The following is a 22,606-nucleotide window of genomic DNA, read 5'->3' on the forward strand; positions in this document are numbered from 1 at the left end:
TATCCCTTAGCAACTAACCTCGCTTTGAGTTTATCCAAAGATCCGCCTGCACATAGCTTAGTTTTGAAAACCCATCTGCAGCCAAGAGGTTTAATACCTTCTTCTGGAGGAATTAAGTCCCATGTATGTGTAACTTTCATTGTATCGACTTCATCGGTCATTGCATTTGTCCATCCTTCATCCTTCAAAGCTGATTTCACTTTCTTTGGTTCAAGATAGTTCTGTTTTACAGTAACTAGAGCATATTTAGGATTTGGCTTTATCACTCCTGCCTTCCTTCTTGTAGTCATGGGATGACAATTTGATGCTGAATAATTAGAATCTTCACTTCGTGACAAAGGAGGGAAGTCATCATCCGTGAATAAAGATGAACCATCATCTGTTGCGACTACCGGTAAGTTTGTATTTGTAGAGGTTACATTACTGGGAGACGCTGTCGTAGGAGATAAACTAGAGATGACCAATGGACTTTCTGTGGAAAGAGGAACGTTGTCGCCAATAGTAACAGGATCAAAGCCTGACGTACGTTCAGGACATTCCTCCACTACAATAGTCAATGAAGCACTAGCTTCAGCAAAATCAGGGTGTGGCTGCAATACGGAAGGCTGGTGTGGTGGTGAAAAACTCTGTTTCCAGGCACTCGAAAGCGGTGTTGTTGATTGTGGCAGAAGATGAGCATATGAGGAACCAAAAGGAAAATGATCTTCATCAAACAGTACATGCCTGCAGATAAAGACTCTCTCTGTTGGTGGATGATAGCACCGATACCCTTTGTATTTCTCATTATATCCCAAGAAAACACAGAGAAGAGACTTGGGATCAAACTTGTTCTTAGCATATGGTCTAAGGTATGGATAACAAGAACAACCAAAAACTCTTAAAGAAGTATAGACAGGAGATTTACCCGTAAGCATCTCAAATGGACTCATATGGTCAGGTAAAACCGATGAAGGAAGAAGATTTTCCAGAAAGCTTGCAGTAAAGAAAGCTTCTACCCAGAGAGAAAAAGGAGCTTTACTGTGAAAAAGCATCGACATGCCTAACTCAGTTATATGTCTATGTTTACGCTCAGCTAAACCATTATGTTCTGGCGTGTATGGACAGGAGATGATTTGTTTTATACCATGACTTGCCAGATGTGTCACCAAATTGTTGTTGGTAAACTCACCCCCTCCATCACACTGAAAGTAAGCAATTTTCTGAGAATATAAGTTCTCCACCAACTTTTGAAACATGACAAACACTGAGTATAAGTCTGATTTGGTCTTTAATGGATAAAACCAGGTGAATCTTGAGAAATTATCAATAAAGATTGCATAGAATCGAAAACCCTGTGTTGAAGCAACAGATGTCGGACCCCATATGTCACAATGAATGCGTTAAAGAGGTCTAGTAGAAACAAGATCTGAAGCAAGAAACGGGAGTTTACATGTCTTTCCCAACTGACAAGCATCACACACACGAGAGCTTGTTTTATTCATTACTATAGCTTTACTACTTGAAAGAAGCTGGAGAACATCCTTATTAGGGTAACCAAGGCGCATATGCCACACTTCATCACTTGTTGCTTGTTGCCGAGAGGAATAAAAAGCTTGCATTGGGTGCATCTCCAACCTGTAGAGGTCTTTATCCCTCTTTCCTTGTGCTAGGTGCAGCTTTGTCCGCTTGTCCTTCAAAAGGACACCATTAGAAAAAAATTTGACGGAACATGGAAAATCATCACAGAGTTTTGAAACGGACATAAGGGACTTAGCCATTTGGGGACAGACCAATACGTCTTTTAAAGGTAAGAATGTACTTTGCAGAGTTTGAAGAGGGACTAAACCGATATGAGTAATGGGAAGGAAGTCTCCATTCCCTACCATCACTCTATCATCACCGTTGTAGGGTTGAGCAGACATGAGAGCTTCAACATTGTTGGTGAAATGAGAAGCAGCACCGGAGTCTGGATACCACTCTTGACCGGGTGGACCTGATTGATTTGTCATCCTCATAGCGGCTAAAGCATTGTGAAGTTCTTCTGATTGGTAGGCATGATCAAACCGCTTGTAGCACCTTGCTGCAGAGTGACCATACTTACCGCAGATCTGACAAGTAGGTTTGTCAGAAACACCGGAGTTTGAAGTGCTGATCTGTTGGTGGAATCCACGGCCACGAGTGGAGTAGGAGTCGCGTCCTATGTAGCCTCCATTTCTGCCATTATTCTGACCACGACCTCTGTTGGAGTTCTGCCGACCAGTGTTAAACGCCAAATGAGGAGAGACTGCAGGAGTCTCAGAGTATTTGAGAAGCTTGTTCTCCAAGTTGATCAGCTTGAACTCCACATCTTCAAAGGTTGGTCCTGGGAACTGATCCATGGAGTTCTCAACATATGTGTCAATAGACTGATATTCTGGACCTAATCCGCTCAGAGCACCATAAATCCTTTCCTGGTCTGAGACTGGGAAGCCAATGGAGTCTAGCTGATCACTAATAGCCTTAATCTCATCTAGGTATGCAGCCATGGTTTTCCCTAGCTTAAGTACATTGTTTAAATGTCTATGGAGATCATGCTTTCGAGAGACTGAAACATGATTAAACTTTTTGTCCAGACTTTGCCATACCTCATGAGATGTGTGGAGACCATAGACAGTACGGAGAGCTTCTTTTGAGAGAGAGCCAAAGAGCCAAGCAAGAACCAGTTGATTGTTGCGTACCCATGTGTTGAAGTCGGGATTAGGAGCTTCAGAGGTTGTGTCACCAGATCTGACAGTGACTGTCGAGGAAGGGCGTAAAGTTCCACCATTGACGTAGCCGAGCAGATTTTGACTAGAGAAAAGACTCAAATTGAGTTTTCCAGAGTAAGTAGTTGGTGGAAGGGAGTTTTAGTGTGACACATTGTGAGATGCTTAAGGAGGAAGCAGCAACCGGAACAAGTGTAGATGTAAGGGTAGAATTAGTAGATGAAACAAGAGTAGGATCAAGAGCCATAAGCTCTGATACCATGAAAGATCTTTGAAGATCTTGATGAAAGCTAGATGAAGAAGATAATGGTGAAAAACCTTTATTCAACTTTAGGAACAAGGATTACATCTACACTTGTTTTATATAGACAAAAGGCATAACACATAACTTGTGAGCTGTCATAAACGACATATGACTAATTGCCTAAGGCATCTTGTGATAGAAGACAATCATAACAGTTGTTCAGCTTGATTTGGGGAGCAGGCTTGACCATATTGTTCAGCTTGATTTGAGGGACAGACGTAACCATACGAGCATCATAGTGTTGCAGAGATCCCCTGTCTTGATGCAGAGTTTGTAGTACAGTCGTTGTGGGCTTCGTGTTCTTCATAAGGCCACTTCTCTTCCCTTATTGAGATCGACTATAGCAGGTCCATTACTGGTTTGGGTTATGCAGAGCAAAACCTCAGTTGGAGATTGGTTTTGTCTCATAAGGATTTGGTTCTATAGTGACTCCAGCAGCACCTGTAACAGAACGAGTGGCTTTTGGACGAGTGATTAAGCTATTGACATAGCCGAGCGGCAGTTGTGGTGAGAGAAAGGACTTAAACTGAGTTTTCCAAAGCAGATAGTTGGACTCTGTTAGTTTAAGAGTCACAACCTGAGAAATAGATAAAGGAGCGGAAGAAAAAGACTCTGTTGTAGCCATTGAGGCGTACTACCAGAGCTCTGATGCCATGAAAGCAAGAGCTAAAGCTCTAGGTTGAAAACAGAGTAATGGTGGCTCAAAGATATTTCTTCATTGATAATAGGTTCATATTACATAGCTTGTCTTTATAATAGGGGAGACTAGATGACCTAATGATTACAAGGTAGGTGGATGTCTGACAAGTGTCTCTATCAGTTGCACAAGATTGGTGAGGCAAGAACATAGAATTGGTTTTTTGTTTGGACTATAGTGTGAGCTGTATACGTACGTTGCATAGCACATGGAAGGAGTTCTTTTTCTTTGTTACGGTTGGAGAATAGAGTTAATAGACAAACTACAGTGGGCTTAGCCATTTCTTCAGGGCCCATCTTTGTTTGTTGGAATGAGTTGTCAGTGATTTCAGTGATGTTCACGTTGCACATACACCTAAAAGGCTAAAATAGTTTTATGCATCAATATTAATATATTTTTGGAAGGTAATGTGTTTATTTATGATAAAAACTGTAAACAATAACTATTATTCGATCTTAATATACACCGGGAAGAAAACTACATGAATTATTGATCTCAAACCATCCAAAAAGGTGCAATTTCATGTCACAAGTCCACAACCCTTTGCTAATCACAGTTCTATATCATTACTGACTTGCCTTCTTTCATTCTATTCTTCTTCTTTTTTTACATCACATATCTAAAGATTTAATATGGTAATTAAATAACAATGAAAAAAAACTCATTTCTTAAACAACACACAAAAGCTTTCCTATCAAGTAACCTTCAAGAGCCCTAGCTAGATCACTCGATCGAAGAAGAAGAAGAGTAAAGCAGAGACGAAGCAGAGAAACTAGTGTTGTTGCTCTTTACTAATCTTTCCTCTCGTCTCATCTCTTTAGAAGAGGAAGCGGCGGTCGCTGTCATGTTCATCTTATTCATACGACCTTCCTCATGCGTTGATGTTGTTGTTGGCGGAGGAGATTTCTTAAGCAGCAAGTCAACTTTCGCGTATTCTTCACGCTCTTGTTTGATCTCCTTGAGCATAGCCGCAACGTCTTTCATGGTAGGCCTCTCGTCTGGAGACGAGTTCACACACAGCAGAGCAGTGCCCAACACTTGCATCATCTCATCGGCTTCAGCCTCAGTTCTTGATCTCAATGAAGAGTCGAGAACTTCGAGGCTACCTCTATTTTGCCTCACCCAGTCCACTAAGTGAAGCCCTTCTGGTACCGTCGGATCTATAGGTTGTTTCCCTGTCAACACTTCAAGAACAACCACACCATAACTATAAACATCACTCTTCTCTGTAATCTTCATGCTGTAACCATACTCTGCAAAAACAAATGGAACCAATCCAATCTAAGATAATTCATATATTATAGTACTTAGAATACAAAGATTCTATTAGACTTCTATTTCTAACTATAAAAAGTATTTATGTATAAAATGGAAACTAAACTGTAAGAAAACTATATGACTCTTAATTATATGTCTTAAACTAGTCTCTTTGATTGTGATTGTGAACCTATTTTTAAGAAAATATTGCAAGAGCCCTAAATAACGGCTTTGGTGGCTGGTAGTCAGAAGCATAAAAAATTTAGGAACATACCTGGAGCAATGTAACCATAAGATCCAGCGACGGTATTAGAACACCGACCAATGTCACCTTCATCAACAAGCTTTGCTAAACCGAAATCCGCAATGTAAGGCTCGAAATCTAGACCGATCAAGATGTTGTTGGCTTTGATATCGCGATGAACAATGGGCGGAAGGCAATCATGGTGTAAATAAGCTAAACCTTGAGCTGCACCAAGCAAGATTCTGTATCTAAGATCCCAGTCAAGCGAAGATCCTCGTCTCTCGTGAAGCAAACTCCCTAAGCTCCCATTGGGCATGTAATCGTACATCAAAAGCCTCGTGTTTCGGTTCCAACAACATCCAAGAAACCGAACTATGTTCTTGTGTCTAATAGTCCCAAGCGTCTTAACTTCTGCTGAAAACGAATCTCTAACGTTTTTGGTCTTCTCATCATGACCACCGTTAACCATCGCTGGCCAAAGCTTCTTAACGGCTATAACCTCGCCGTTGTCCACGTCAGCTCGGTAAACTACCCCTGAACATCCTTTACCGATCACATTTGGTTCAACTAAACATCTTATGATTTGATCCACCGAGAAGTTCAGCTTCTGAAATGGTGTGAACTGCCATTTATATGTCTCTCCAAGCTCTGAATCTCTTTCGTTATTGATATTCCTCCTTGCTCGGATAACCGCAACTGCACCAAGAATCATCAACACAACCGTCAAGGTGATCAAAAGGGCGAGTGTTAACCTAAGCTTTCTTGTACGAGAAGAATCACCATCATCTCCAAGTCTATTGCCTTTTCCGTAGGTGAGAAAACAAGAATCTTGAGTTAAAGAAGAACAGAGTTTCTTGTTTCCTTCAAGATCTTGAGGAGATAATTGTCTGAAAAGCTTGTTATCTGGAAGGTAACCAGAGAAGCTATTGTAAGAGATGTTAAGAGAGACGAGGTTCTCAATATTGGCAAGTGGAGCAAGATCTCCTTCAAGCATGTTGTGGGAGAGATCAAGAATCGAGAGCTTGTTGAGAGACGAAATCTTTAAAGGAATCTTCCCTGTGAGTCTGTTGCTACTCAAGTTTAACGCGATTTCAAGATTCTCAATATCACCAAGCTCTGGAGGAATCTCACCAGAGAGCTCATTGCTTCCAAGATCAAGAAGCTGAAGCCCTGAACACATACCTAAAGAAGTAGGTATTGATCCGGAGAACAAGTTCTTGCTCAAGATTAGTTTGTTCAGCGACACAAGCCGTCCCAAACTCGCTGGAATCTTGCCTGAAAACTGGTTAGCCGAAACATCGAGAACCTGTAAACCGGAGAGAGAAGAAACCGGATTAGGCAAAGAACCTTCAAGAGAGTTATTGCTGAGATCAATCATCTGTAACTCTGAGCAGCTTCCAATCTCATCAGGGACCTTCCCATGTAGCCTATTACTCGAAAAATCGAGAAAGTTTAGCTTCTTAAGCGAGCCAATACCAGAAGGGATCTCTCCTGTGATCCTGTTGTAACCTAACCTCAATCTCACCAGAGAGCTGCAGTTACCAATCTCTTGAGGTATAAAACCAGAGAGAGAGTTTGAGATCAAGAGAAGCTTTGTGAGGTTCCTTAGCATAAACAAACCAGAAGGGATTGTTCCGGTAAGCGAGTTACGTGACAAATCCAATGCTTGGAGATCAGTACAGTCTGCTAAACCAGGAGGGATGCTTCCTTCTAGCTGATTAGACCAGGCAAAGAACAGAGTAAGCCTTGTGAGTATTCCAAGCTCAGACGGTATCAAACCAGATATCTGATTCTTATCAAGCTGTAACTGGACAAGACTCGAACAATTCGAGATTGTAGTTGGTATGGAACCAGAGAATTTGTTGTCGCTGATCATAAACTCTTCAAGAAAAGACAAACGACCAATGGAGCTTGGAATTGAACCAGAGAGGAGATTTAAAGACAAATCTATCATTTTGAGATTGCTGCAGTTTCCTATTTCTTCAGGGATACCACCAACGAGACTGTTCTGCCATAGAAACAGCTGTTCTAGTTTCGTTAGCTTTCCGATTTCTTGAGGGATTGAACCAGACAAGCTATTCTCGTACAAGAAGAGATCAACAAGCTCAGAGCAGTTCCCTAAATCTGAAGGAATCTCTCCACTTATCATTGTTGTGTAAATCGAGAGTGTTTGTAGCTTCGTGAGCTTACCTAAGGAAGAAGGCAAGTTTCCGGAGACGCTCGTCTCGGCTAAACCAAGTACTGTTAGATTGTAACAATCTCCTATCTCCGGTGGGATTTGGCCGGAGATTTCTTTGTTTCCTCCGATTCTTATCACTTCGAGACCAGAGAGCTTCCCTAGCTCCGGCGGGATTGTTCCGGTGAGAAGATTGTCGAAGAGAACTAGGCTCTTGAGCTTCAAACATTTGCTGATGTCCGGTGGGATTTTTCCGGTGAGTTGGTTAGAGTTGAGGGTTAGGGCTTCTAGGTTACGGAGCTTGCTTAAACTCCAAGGAATGTCACCAACTAAACCGTTAGAGCTAAGGTCAAGAACCGTGAGACCGAGGCAGTCGCCGAGACTCTCCGGCAAAGTTCCGGTGAGATTAGCGCCGGAGATAGTGAGTTTCTGGAGAGAACGAAACGCCGGGAGATTCTTAGGCAAGGAGAGCTGGAGAGGGACAGATTCAATGACGATGTCGGTGACGAAACCTTGAGGAGAGCATGTGACAAAAGTCCAGTTGTTGCAAGGAGTGTTGTCTATGGAGTTCCAGTTGAAGAGAGAAAGAGATGAAGGTGTAGGAGAAGAAGAAGAGTGAAGCCATGAGTAGAGGATAGAAGCTTCCGGGTTTTGCTCTGCATCAGAGAGAGAGACACAAAGGATGAAGAAGAAGAAAGAGAAGAGAAATGAAGAAGAAGAGGAGGAGGAGGAGAAGATTAAGGAATGAAGAGACATTTGCCTCAAAATCCGAAAAGAAGATTAAAATCTCGGGTTTAGACCCATTTAGGGTTCGGTGCCCTTCTTCTCTCTATCTCTGTGCTCACTCTCTCTCGAAATCTGTTTCTTGCTTGAATTAAACTCAAGCTTAGGAAGATAACATAAGAGGGGTTTAAGTTCTTCTAATACTTGTATTGTGTTTTATCAAATCCTTAAAGGGAGAGAACGAGAGAGAGAAAATTAATTAAAATAGCGGTGTGGTGATTTAAGAGAGGAGAAAGAGTACAAAGGAAAATAGGGAAACACAATGCCTTGAGATCACCAAAACTGCACCACCCCACCTCCTCGCCACCTCACCTATTATGCCCTATCTCTTCTTTACTTACTACTAGTATTTTATACTATTTTCGTATGTTGTTTTGTAATATTGCTGTTAATACGATACATACATATATTCATTTTCTCGGATTGGATACATTGCGTGAAGAGTTGAAACATATCTAACTAAACGAAATAGCCTTAGTTAAGATGTTTAAAAGTAATTTTTAAGCCAAATAAAGTTCAATTAATAGTACTTTTAGTTAGTAGTCGTTTTTGTTTACAATATTAACGAGTATCGAGGTTCAAACAGTTTAATACACTCTTGTTTTACTGAACCCACTATTAACCCTCTATTTATGGGTATATGTATTTTTATATTCTCGAATTAAGATTGCTTAAAATAAAATATTTTGTTTTGTTATTTTATCCAAACTGCGTTTGCTCAAACCCCAAGCAAGTGCGTGGTTGAATCGGTGATTCATTTTTATTCCCTTTGTTTTTACTTGAGTAGGTTAACTTTGATATTTTAATACTCTAGTAGCATATTGAAATATACTAATTCTATAATTGTTATATTCTTGACTGCTAGTAAAACAAATAAAAATATAAAACTTCGAACTGAAATGCAATCTAAATGAGAAAGAGAAAAGGTTAATGGTATTTGAAAGTAGATGTACAAAAAAGTGTATCGCTCTCTTACTAGACAGAACAACATCATAAGCTCACATACTGAGTCATTGAAATATAGACTATCAAGTCATTCCAAAGCCAAAAGAAACGAAGGTAACGTCACTCCACAATAAGCGCATATAAAATCAACATCATTTAAGCTTTTAATTAGAAAACGTAATGTTTGGTTGTTTTTCTCCTAATATATATGCATAAAACAAATATATAACCTGTACAAAAAATACAACATTTGGTTTTTAGTTTGAAGACGGCTTTCGGGTTTGGTTCGACTTAAGAAGCTAATTTTTTTGTGTTTTGTTTTCTTTCAGCTAAAATTTATTAAAAATTTCAAAACATTTGATTTAAAAGATACATATATTGTAATAAGGTTTTTTGGTTGAATAAATTTTACATTCATAAAAAAAATATATATAATATTTTGAGTTTAATTTACTTAGGAACCGTAGACAAAGGTTGAGGTAACAATGGGACTCAGTACATTCGATAAACCGAGATTTCACCAACTATGCTCATGGGATTCTCGGATCTGTCATTTGGTCCATTTCCTACAATCACGAAGAAAACAAAATTATGATTTTTTTGTTGTTTAATTATGTCCATCGGGTGCTTTTGCAATTAATTTAGTTGATGTAAATTAAATAAACATGAGAATCGTTTGAAATAAGACGACTAGACTTTGAACCCTTTGCTAGATCCAATGATTTTTTTTTCACAAAGATCTAGTTGATCTTGAAACAACGTGTATACAACAACTGAGATATAAATTCATTAAAAGTAATTTTGTGTTAATTTTGTTTCCTTTCCGAGTTTCAGTCACCCCTTTCTCTCTATACATATTTTAAGATTTAGCTTGATTTGTAGTCAAATTTCTATATTTCTATATTTAAAATAAATACTATAGTAGCAATTTTAAAAGCTTATAATTAAATATAAAACAATTGACCAAAAAGTATGCAAAAAGGAAGATAGTTATGATAGAAAACTTACTAAAATAACATTACAAAATTATAAATAAAATATTGCTCTATTAGTTAGTAATAGTATACATAAAAATCACACTAAGAGATGGGTTAAGCAAATTCTAAAGCTTTTAGTAATAAGACTTGTGGATTAATAAAGAAAGGAGAAGAAAAAAGAAAAGCAAAGGATGGGTGGGTTTAGGTATAGGAGTGTAGAGGACAAAACAACAATCCCTGATTTTGAGGATGCCTCACGTGACCACAACGAGCCACACTCATTCTCACCTACCCTAATTCTTCACTCTAATTATCATTACCTTTAGTTTACTTTGATCTCTTTTTTTTAACTCCCTTTAGTTTACTTTAATCCCTTATTCTACTCTTTTTCTCCTTATTACCAAATACCAACGACTAGTTTATTTCTACGTCATATTTTCCAAACAAAAATTAGCCAAGGTAAAAATAAGTGTGTATGCAGAATGTGAACTATGATCCTTTATTCCTTTAGCATCGAGAGATAAATTATGTTTTAGCTACCGGCACATGAAGGACATTGAAATATTTTCTCTATCATATGTACTTTCAAAAAGACGAAACAAAGTAGGCAAAGTGCATAAATAATTAGCGCACCATGAGCCATTATTACAAGTAAACAAAGACAATAAAAGAAAGTAAGACCATAAGAGTCTTAAACGGCGCAGTTTTAGAAATAAAGAAATAGGAAGTGTTGCCTTGTTTCAAGGGTCTTTGCCTCGAGAGTCTCTCCTTGTGGGAATCTCTCCATGTTTTTGTTTATTTTCCCAAAATGTTCTTTTCTTTTTTAACATTACCACTTACTTACTCCCTCAAAATTTTAAAAGAAAATCAAGTTAATTAAAGATTATATACTTATTATGTTTAAGATAATATGATTGTTTTTCGTATTTTGGAAAACGACACGTACTAATTAAACTTTTTGAGGGAATATATCAATCAAACTTTGGATTCACATGCATTATGATATTCTAACGGACACTAAGTTCAGAATTAGTTTGTGGCCTTGTGGGTGTACTTAGGACCAATAATGTAGTCTTAAACTGACAAAACACAATTGGCTACTGATGGGCCTATCTTAGCCGTGCTAAATCTACTAGTATACAAATGGAACAGAAATGAAAGAACAAAACAACATATCAAGCAATCAACTGTCCTTAACTTTATATCAGACTAGATGGTTACCCAAGCATGCATGTATATATATATATATATATATATTTCATATTTTTGGTTCTTTTAAATGTTGAATATATATAGTTATTATCCACAATAAAATCTTGTTCATCTTGTTATAATAAACATTTTATTTTCCAAAACAGTAGATAAAGCAACAAATTCTATGTTGCTAAAATTCCTTAAATATATTCATCATGATTTACATATTTAGTATCTAATATCACCCTTTTTCTAACATCATAAAACTGAAACATATTACATATAATTAAGAATTTTCCAACTAATTTTACCGATAAGATTTTGCATTTACGTAATATCTTACATATATGTATATATATATATATTTTTTTAAATGTAATCTAACAAAAAAATAAGCAAAACACATGTAAAATATAAACAAAACATAAGTAAAACTCTTTTATATATATGTTTTGATAACAAATAAAATAGACTCTCAAATATCATACCATCTTGTTTTTTTATCTTAAATTAGTCTATCATAAATTCATTTGAATTTAATTTTATAAAAAGTATGAGAACATTTTGGATATCAAATGTGTGAAAGGGGTTAGATTTTTTTTTTTGTATACTTAAACTACTAATGGTTTGAAAGAGTGATATGTTACTCTGCGGCAACCAAGAGCACCTGCAGTAGCAGTGATTGAGTCCACCATTGAGGCTGATCTAGCTGGTAAGCTTAAGGCATGTGCTTTTTTTGCTGATGTTCCATCCCCTGATGGTGTGAAAAACGCTCCATTCACTAGAATGTCATTTTCTGATCTTCAGTTCCACTTTTTCCACTCATTTCTTCTGTGCCTACTCTTTTTGTCACCTGTCCAGTTTCAAATTTTGGAATTACTTAATTAAAGATACATTTTCTCTGTTTATAAGCAAGCAAAAATACGGAAGAGTTGAACCTCCTTGGCAAACCGTTTTTTAGGAGCAGCATATCTATTGCCTTGACTGATTATAGTTGGCTTTGCACTTCCTCCAATGGCATACATTTCCCAGTGTATGTAATCATGCCTGCACCTGCGCATGAATATACTCAAAGTCTTGCTTAACTTGTATTGCAAGTAATAAGCCCAATTAAACACAATATGTAACATTGTAGATTTACCTTGGCATTCTTTGTTTGAGCCCCTCTCCAAAATGGTTGTACGCAATGGTCACTTGCATCAACTTGTTTCGGATGAACCAATCATCGTGGCCTAGCAACATCACCTGCCCCAACAATGTCGTGATCAAGAAAACCGAGTTTTGTAATAATAAGAAAAGGGCTTTTAGCTGTTTGATTCAGCTCATAGTGGTGTGTGAAATGGTTCTTGGAAATGGTAATGGCAGTGGAACCCGAGACAACATCAACAAGACCATCAGCGCAGTAAGAGAGAGAATTGTGGTTGATCACTTGACCCAAATATATTAATACTATCACCATCAACGTACCTCGTACAATGAGTCCCGTCCCCATCCAGATTCCATACTCTTGTGTATCCTTAGTTACGATTCCCAGTTGACGAGCCACCTCCATTTCTGCCTTAATATTATGTGTTATTCTTTCTTTTCTATTGTACTAGATCGTTGTCCACGTGATACATGGATAATGTATTTAGTTGTTCATATTTTTTTATTTAATTTGTGATTATAATAGATATATATATATATATATTACATTTTACTTTTTTGTTACTGAAAGTTTAATATAACTGGTGTAAAACTTTGAAAGATTTTCTATCATAAAACTAAAAACGTATTATATATACTTAAGTATTTTTCACTAATTTTATCGATAAAATTTTGTATGTATGTAATATCTTATATATATTGTTTCATATAGATATCTTACATATATTTTTAATATAAAAAAGTAACTTAGAAAAAAATAAGCAAAACATATGTAAACTTTAAACATAATATAAGTAAAATAATCTTATGTATGTGTTTTTATAACAAATAATATAGACTCTCAAATATCATACTATCACTTTTTTATTGTCACGTTAGCATTTTGTTCGTTCATTGAAAAAAATTCATATAATATTTTAACACAAAGTTCTCAAGTTTCATGTGATTTTTCATCTTCCTTTTAAACATTTAATACATTATAAATAAAAGAATAAGAAATATGAAATAAATTCATTTTTAATACTGTATAACTATTCTCTATGTCTTTAAAATAGATCTTTAATGAGTTTTTAATTAATAACTTAATAAAATTAATAGACTTTATATATTAAAGTTGAATATAGAATGACATGTGTCAGCTTCTCAAATCTTGAATTTTATTAAAATTTTATTTTACTATATAAGATTTTTCGCATGAAATCATCTTTAGGGATTACTGACAAACCTTCATCCACAAAATTAAATAATTAAAATAAACTTTAGAGATCATTTCAAAATCTCACGTTGGACACTTCAAGCAAGAATACAAAATAAAAAAGCATTGATGTGATGATAATGCTAAATTCACACAAAATTGTAAGGCATGTTCTTAACCGTCCATGACTAGAGAAGTCACTTGACTTTCTTATGGTATCATTTATATAGTATACCTATAGGTAGGTGAATTCTTCTAATTGAGTCGTCGATGTAAAGATGAATGTCTACTAATATAGATGTTAAGCTACATACAACGAACTAGAAGAATGCATTTTGCGTTTTACATTATTATACATTGTATACACACTTTATGATGGAGCAAGCAAGCATTAAGGAATTAAAAGGCACCATAGGAACCTAAAACGAGGAACTTAAGACGCGTTTATTAATAAGTTGATGCCTTACTATTTTTTGGTTGCGTTAATCAATTTTCATGTTTTCTTTGTCAATTACGTAATGTAGCAAGAAAAACTTTATCAACCGAAAGCTTTCACACATGGCTTAATTAAGAGCTCTTTCCAACCGGCTTTTATCATCTGTTGGTTGCTGTTACGATAAAATGTAAAAAGCACGAGGTTATAACTTTGTGAAGTATTGTGATTTTGTTTTGTTTGATATTGTGTTATTCATAGCTTTGAATTTGGAGAAAGTGTAAGTGAAATCGGTTACATATATAGACAATCTGGCTAAGAGATTATGTAGTTATTGATTAAATATTTCATATAAAGTGATATGCTCAAATTTACCCTAGAGCCACTCTCTCAAATTAAGAGATCAATTGTAGTACTTAGGGATCGAATCCACAAAGACTCCAGATTTACACAATAGATTTAATAATCTTTTAATTATGCTAAACCAAAATTGTAATTTAAATAGCAATGCAAAAACAGAATTTAAAAGAGTTGTAAATCAATAAAAATAAACGCTAGACCTAGGGAAATTCTCAAGAAATCATAGAAAATCAGATCAATTAATTAAGCAAACATGATTCAATAATTAAGCAATGTTCTTGAACTCTAAACACAATTGTAAAATAAATCAGTTCTCACTGTAAATATTATCTAAATTTAAAATCAGAAAATCCAAATCTCTTTGTAAAATTCTAGGTTAAAAATCAGCAATAAAATCAAGTTTAGATAAGTTCACAAAATCACTAATTCAAATCTCTTTGCAAAAAGTAATTTTGCTCACCAAAAGTTTTTGTCAGGAAAATCAATTATATTCTTATATCAATCAATAATCTTAAGATCTAAATCTAGATGACTAATCAAAGATCTAGCATTAAAAAAAAACTATGGTGAAGAACAAGAAAGATAATGAGTCCAAACAATAAATCAATCTAACAATCCATGAAATCCCTAATGAGAAACCCTAAACCTAACAAGCAGATCTACTCAGACATAATTGTAAGAACACAAATCATGAATAAAATAGATAGCATTAAGAGATTAAAAGAAGAAGAAAATGAGTTCTGAATCTTCTCTGAAGGAGTTTTGATTCTTCTCTCCAAAAGCTCTCTAAAAATCTCTCAGGGTTCTTTCAAAAAAGTTGCAGGGAAAAATAAAGTTTAGGTCTAAACAATGACACAAAAATCCTATTTATATTTCTAAACACGTCCATGGACTAATGATGCAAATATGAAAAACTTTGGGGCAGCTTTGTAAATTTTCAAAACTTGTGGGAAAACATCCAATTCTTCTGTTGGATGCTGCATCGATCGACACTATCATCTGCATCGATCGATGCATAGCTCTGAACTCGTCTTCCAACTTCACAACTCAGCTTCAATGCTTGATTGTGCTCCAAATCCTCATATTTAGCTCCATTATGCTCCCATCCATGCTAGACCCTATAAAGACTCAATAAAACTCTAACACCAAAAAGACTCTATAAATAAGACTTATATCATGACTAAAAACACCTAAAAACCATGATATATCATAAAGTAGTGATGGAAACAAAGTATATATATCAGGTGATTATCTGCATAATCATTTTGGAAAGAGGAAAGAGGAACGGAATTGACACTCGTCTAGATAATAGGAACAATGGTAAGATATCACGACCCACAAGAAGCAAATCTTTTGAAGATATCTATTGTCACAAAAAAAAGAGATGTACATTTTAAAATTACGGCGGTTAGATAAGTATTACCGATTTTGTTCTATCAAGAATAGATTCAAGAGCAATTGGTAGATTTACAGGCGGGAAATGAAAGCTTAAAGAACATGCACGCATGGACTTTGACAAGCCATGTAAAAATGTCAAAGGTTACGAATCTTATTAGATGTTTCTCTCTGTATATAATAGGCAACATCATGAGAAGCACCATCTTCTGTTCTATCTTTGGATTCTCTTGCGATTTTGTATTTGACCACAATCACTTTTTTGGTGGATTCTCTTTTTTTTTTTTTTGTTATTCTACCCCACACTTGATAGTACAGTTGATGTTACCGTAAAATGGGAAAAACGGCTTTTACATACCTGGAAAATTCTAATGTGTTCGATTCATACATCGGACTATTGACTGTGCAAAAACATACATCGACTTTAAAATTTTTGAATTTCATACATGAATTTTTTATTTTGTGCGTAAACATACAAAAACGTGTTTAATGCTTAACACTATTAATCTCACCGTTAAGTCACGCTGATGTGGATTCCATGTGTGTAGACTGAATAAAACGACGTCGTCTTGGTTGTTTTTTAAAAAACAAAAACATGTGACAAGTTAGGCTCAAACTGCTGAAGCTTAAATCTAATAAGAACTCCTTAACAACTGTGACGAGACCATTTTTTGAAATATGATGAACAACAGTTGCCTATATAGGCATCTCTATCTTCCTCTTCTTCTCTTCTCTTCTTCTTCTTCTCTCTTCATGGCTGGCTCGTGAAAAAGGTTATTCAACAACAACAAAAATGGCGAACAAAACTTCTATTCAACAAGCTGTCAACATCATTATAAAAAAAAAAGACAAAAACTTTTCAACAACCATTAAAAAGACAAGCTTTAATTCAACAAGTATGAAATCAAAAATTCCTAAAATTGATCCAAACCTAGTTGAATTTGATCAAAACTGGTTAGACCCAGAAAATGAATTCAGAAATTAGACAACGGCGAAGTAAGTGATTTAATGATTATGGTGATGTATCTAGATTTGAGTTTTAGTTTATTGATCCAATTGCAGATTATGAATTTTGAAGGATTTCAAGGCTGAGGAGAACGATTATGGTTCTGGCGTTGCCAATTTCATCGTGATTGTCTCCGGCGGTGTTTTTACTCTCGTTTCTGAGTTGGGTTGCGATAAAGCCAGACAACTATTTTCCTTCTTCGCTGTTTGTTTAGACGTCGGCGTCAAACTCGTCGTCATGGTTAGGTTTGGTACTACTCAGGAACTCATGGCTATGACAATCATGGATTCGGCGGTGAAGTAAGTTATTTTCGCCATTGTTGTTGTTGAACAATCTGTATGTGCCAGCCATGGAAAGAGAAGAAGAGAAATAAAAATATAAATGTTTCGGTATATTCTAATAGATTTTCTAATAAATTGTTGTGTCCCAATGGTTAAAGAGAGGTTGCTAGTTCTAACTTTTTGCTGGTTCGAGCCTAGCTTGTTACATCTTTTTATTTTAATTTGATTAAAACGACGTCGTTTGATATTTTCTGTACACGTGGATTCTACGTCAGATTGGCGTAACGGCGAGATTAACAGAGTTATTTATTAATCACGTTTTTGTATATTATAGCACAAAATTATAAGTTCGGGTATGAAATTCAAAATTTTTAAAGTCTATGTATGTTTTCGCACAGTCAATAGTCTGATATATAAATCGAACATATTGAAATTGTCCAGGTATGTAAAAGCCGTTTTTCTCCGTAAAATGTTAGAAATGATGTAGAGTAAAGTTCCGTAGCTCTTTGTTTAAGTGAAAGAGTAATACGTGACCATGATAGAATATTAGAATAACATGATAATTACTTAATTAGTAAGCGTCTAAGAGAGACATACGAATCAATCAAGATAGAGGGACAATGAAAATGGTAACTAAAAATTGTTGTTATTTAATTCAATTCATGCTGATGGCGGCCCAACAAATTTTCTTTATGATAAGTGGATAAGTGGGACAGAGGCCCAACTATTATATTTTGATAAATACACTTATCTTAAGTGATTTTTATTATCAGATGTTTCTTTTTCTTGGTTTGAACTTCAAATTGTTAAGAATCAGAGAATTGATACTCTAGTCAATAAATACGACCACAGCATTAAATGACAACTGAAGAATGGTTTTCCATAATTGATTACTGATTGAGTGACTGTAATAAGTGCATGATAAAAGATACTTAATAAATAACGCTGCCTATAACTTTCCGTTTCGGAATACTTGATACTTGATAGTTGATAGATTCTACATCAAAATTACGAAGTAGCAACGAAATTACTTTTGTCTTATTTTACAAAAACGATTGCACGTTCAAAATGTTGATTATATATACCATGTTTGGATTTATGTAAATTCTATTAGGCCATATGTTATATTAATGACTTGTATATATACTATGCAGTTAATAGACACGTTAGGTTTAGCTGTCTCTCGTATGTGTATATTTGATTGTATTGTCTTTGTGAAATCAATAAGAAAGCATATTCTATACTTCATGTTTTTTACGACATTTTTCTCATTCTATATTCATTCAGTTTTTTTTTTTTTTAATATCTCTTTTTATTAATTGTGAGTGGAATGAATCTACCTCCAACACTTTGCCCGATATGAAAACACTTCCTAAAATAGTGGTCATATAGCCTCAAGAAGTCAAGTTCGCCCACGGAAATAACCTCTAAATTCCTCGTTTAAGGGAGGTGTATTCAACTTGACATTTTAAGTGATTTGTGTGAAACTTACAAATCCTATGTTATTCAATCATGTATTTAAAAAAATCTATTAAAATTCACTGTTATTGAACTGATGATTTAAAAATCTACTTTAAAATCCACTGTTATTCAAAATAGTTTGTGGATTTGGATTTTAATGATTTTTGAGATTTTGGAGGATTTAGGTGGGATTTGTTTAGTTAAAAATAGAGAAATCCAAATCTCATGGTTTTATGTGGGATTTGAAAGAATTTTACAATAAATCATACCAACTTCCCTAAAATCTTTCAAAATTCCAAATTTTCTAAATCCCATCAAATCTTCCAAAATCATGGTTTCAATACACCCCCTAAGACTCGGGCTAAGTAACACGCCTTTCATAGAGATAGAGTCGTAGGGACTCTAACAATTACTCCTATTTGAAATCTCTGTTTTTTTTTTTGTTTGACAAGAAAGAAATCTCTATGTTTCTAGATATTTCGAGGTATTTAGAAGGATATATAAGACTGATCCAACTAACTTGCCTTTCTTAAACAAATAATGCATAACACATGCAATACAATCTCTGCAAATAATACGTATTATACGTTCCAAGAATAATGCCATATGCATGCCCAAGATGCACCACCTTCTCATCCGATGAAACACACGAAGCGATAATTAGGCCCGACAAATTAAAGCAAACAAGAAACTAAAGTTGGGTATTGAATTTATTCCAGAGAAACGTGCCCGAGTGCCTTCATTTACTAGCTCACCGCACTGATTGATTCTTTTGGACACACGAACACATGCTGAGAATCTACCTCAACATCAATACTTACAATCTCATCACGGATCCTAGGTTCAGCCAAGTCAAATACGATCAGAAACAGTTACCCGCAAACATGACCAAGTCGTTGTAGAGAGGTCAAGAAACTGATAGATGAGGAATGAATCAAAGTGATTTAATCAAGTCGCCTTGGTCCAGTGGTAAAGGGAAGAAAATTCCGGCCCCAGGAAATTAGTCTTTGAATTTAGAAAGCTTTTAGGATAACTCCTGATTGTAATTATATATAGAAAAAAAAATCAAAGTGATTTGCTTTCTGGTTTGGTTACAAAACGTCGTACTCTAGTATAGTTTCAGTTTCTAGATTTTCTTGCCTTTTAGAAAACAAGAATTACAGAAATCAAACTGAAAGTGATTGTTTTTGTTTGTATGCCTTGAGTTAATTTAATATTACTAACGCTTAAAATTTGAGTTTAATTAGCTAATATTCCCTCTATTTCAAAATATAAGATGTTTTTGTTAAAATACGTATTTTAATAAATAGTTATTTTTAAAAAGTTTAACTAATCATAAACAAGACTGCATAATATAAAATACTCCATCTGTTTCATAATATAGGATCTTTTAGAGGTTTTTGCTTGTTTCATAATATAAGATGTTTTCCATTTTTGAGGCAACTTTTAGACTACTTTTACATTTTCTTATTATTTATTTTATGCAGTCTTGTTTCTTATTGGTTCAACTTTTTAAAAGTAAACATTTCTTATTATGCGTGCTTTGGCTAAAACATCTTATATTTTGAAACGGAGAGAGTATAAAATTAATCTAAAAATTGCATAGAAAGTTGGAAACATCCTATATTATGAAACAAAAATAATTCTTTAAACATCCTATATTATGAAACGGAGAGAGTATTTGGTTTGATTAAAGGTATCAAATATCAATTATGGTTTGTTAGTACTTAGTAGTATGTGGAATCAGTAAAACTGAAAAACCTTAGTTAACATTCAGCTGGGTCTTGGTTCTTTTGGTAAGACTTGAGTTCGATATGGCTAAATCAAAAATTATTTTCATCGATCTCATGATAATTAAGTGATCATACCAGAAAGTGAAGATACTACATCCATCTGGGTAAAACACACATTAGTTTTTTTTTTTTTTTTGAAAAGAATAGACAAGATAGGAGTTGGGAGACAGACACTAAGTATTAACTATAAAGTGAGCTTCTTCTGACATAAGTGGATTTAATTGCATTTTCAGAAACTTCTGCCCCAAAAAGTCCAATAGTCTATGCACAATAACAAATTCAAAAGATTAATTGAAATGTCAACCTCCTCCTAATTATCTTTATAATCTTGTTTTATTTTACAACCATGTATATACATATTAATATACACATATACTGTTTTTGTTGTTGTCAAATACACGTACGTATAATTCTTGTATGTAAATATATGGTATCCTTAAATCACTTCAAAAAACAAGTATAAAAAAGAAGCGTCGAAAAGGAAAATTAAGAATAGCAATTGCAAGTAGTTAATCAAACTTAATTAGGTTCCTTATATATTCAACATTGTAATACAAAAGAAGATACATATACACATAGCATATCTTGTTCTTCAGTTACCAAAGTTACCTATTATGAAGTGGATTTGGACCCGTGGGAATTACTCGTTTTGAGTCCAAAGTTACCTATTATGAAGTGGATTTGGACCCGTGGGAATTACTCGTTTTGAGTCCAAAGCCGAAGAGTTAGTGGTTGTTCTCATGGAGTCATACTTTAGAACTTGTTCTTCTTCTTCTTCATATGATCCATTCTTCATCAGTAAACTCTGCATTGAAGCTGATTCTGAGTGATGAATGAAGGCAAGAATAAGGAGAGAAGAAGCCAATATCATGAAACCTTTCATCTTCATTTCCTAGTTTTGGTCGTTTTTGTTTGTTTGATGAGGATATAATGGGAATGAAGGGAAGCAAAAGTTAGATTGTTATAAATAGCGACGTTTGATAAAAAGGCAAAGAGAATTAGAGTGAATATATTTATATATAAGCTACGGTGCATTAAAAAAAAAATGAAACATGTAACTAAATAAAACCATATTTTAGCTTATATATGAATAATTAGGTAATTATGTGGAAATCATGCATGTTCCTTTTTTCCTCGGTTCACTATGTAAAAAGGTCTTTTTACTTATGTCTTTGATTTGAAGATTCATACAAGTCACAGCCTCATTAAGTGAGCCTGTGGACACATTTATGGTAACAGTTATAAAGCCGACAAGTTATAATTGAACACAATAAATAGTTTTTCTCTCTAATGAATCAAACCCAAACATTCTGCTTCCATTGATGAGGTCTAAACATTTACGATTCACTACGGACGACGAATTGTCATAGATTTGTGACCACTTACTGGTCTCTCTTTATTTTAGACATAGAGGCGAATTTTTACGAAAAACTGGTAGCTAATATCCTCCCAGGCACAACTATCGAGGACACTCCCCCAACCTCACCTTCCGACGCCGGTGAAGCTGTTGCTCGCCGGCGTCGGAATCAAACCGTTTCCTTTCCTACTCAGCTTTTCTCTGGCCCCTTTTGTTGTTTTACTTCAAGTTTTTTCTTCAATTTTTCCCCTTTTTAAAACTTTATATAACCCTATAAAAATCTCTCCCGATCCAAACCATGACCATCGAATGCTCCCGCCGTGCTACCACTCACCGGAGAGTCTCTCTTCGCAAATCTCGGGAAGCCAGTCGACCCATCCCTCTCTACGGCAATCCATCGAGAATCTAGGGTTTTCCCCAGTGGACCTAGATCTTGTCGTCGAATTAAACCGAAGGCACCAGTTGTTCCCACCGCTCTGTCACTCACCGGAGATGCTTCCTTCTCTGTTTTTCTCGGGCAACTGTCACAGTCTCTGTTCATCTTGTCAATCGGTTCAAAATCTAGGATTTTCCCCAGTGGACCTAGACATTAATGACGACCTCTGCCGCGGCCACCAACTACCCCCGCCGAGCTTTCATTCACCGGAGAACATCCCTGCACCGCAGCCATCTCCGCTAAACTCGGGCGGCCGACAGAACCAACTCCCATGGTGCTTCTCTCTTGGATCCTAGGGTTTTCCCTAGTGGACTTAGGGTCCAAGATAAGCCCATTAGCCCAAAAATGGTATGCACTAATATGCTCTTCTCGAGAAGGGGAAAGTAAAAAGTCGAGACTCTCTGTATCACCCCTCATGTCGTACCAGTGTCAAGCTATGTCTG

General features: G+C 35.5%; 2 protein-coding genes across 2 annotated transcripts; both read right to left on the minus strand.

Moving 5' to 3' along the window:
- LOC104746917 (receptor-like protein kinase 2) lies at nucleotides 4,195-8,438 on the minus strand. Its single transcript, XM_010468465.1, has 2 exons — nucleotides 5,256-8,438; nucleotides 4,195-4,977 (listed from the first exon to the last, which is right to left on the minus strand). Exons 1-2 carry the CDS (start codon nucleotides 8,155-8,157, stop codon nucleotides 4,448-4,450), a joined length of 3,432 nt encoding a protein of 1,143 aa, XP_010466767.1. The 5' UTR covers nucleotides 8,158-8,438; the 3' UTR covers nucleotides 4,195-4,447.
- Nucleotides 20,910-21,328, minus strand: LOC109129277 (CLAVATA3/ESR (CLE)-related protein 19-like). The gene has a single exon (XM_019237104.1). The coding sequence runs from the start codon at nucleotides 21,257-21,259 to the stop codon at nucleotides 21,032-21,034; it is 228 nt and encodes a 75-aa protein (XP_019092649.1). The 5' UTR covers nucleotides 21,260-21,328; the 3' UTR covers nucleotides 20,910-21,031.

The sequence above is a fragment of the Camelina sativa genome, chromosome 15, assembly GCF_000633955.1.
Source record: "Camelina sativa cultivar DH55 chromosome 15, Cs, whole genome shotgun sequence".
Classification (NCBI taxonomy): Eukaryota; Viridiplantae; Streptophyta; class Magnoliopsida; order Brassicales; family Brassicaceae; genus Camelina; species Camelina sativa.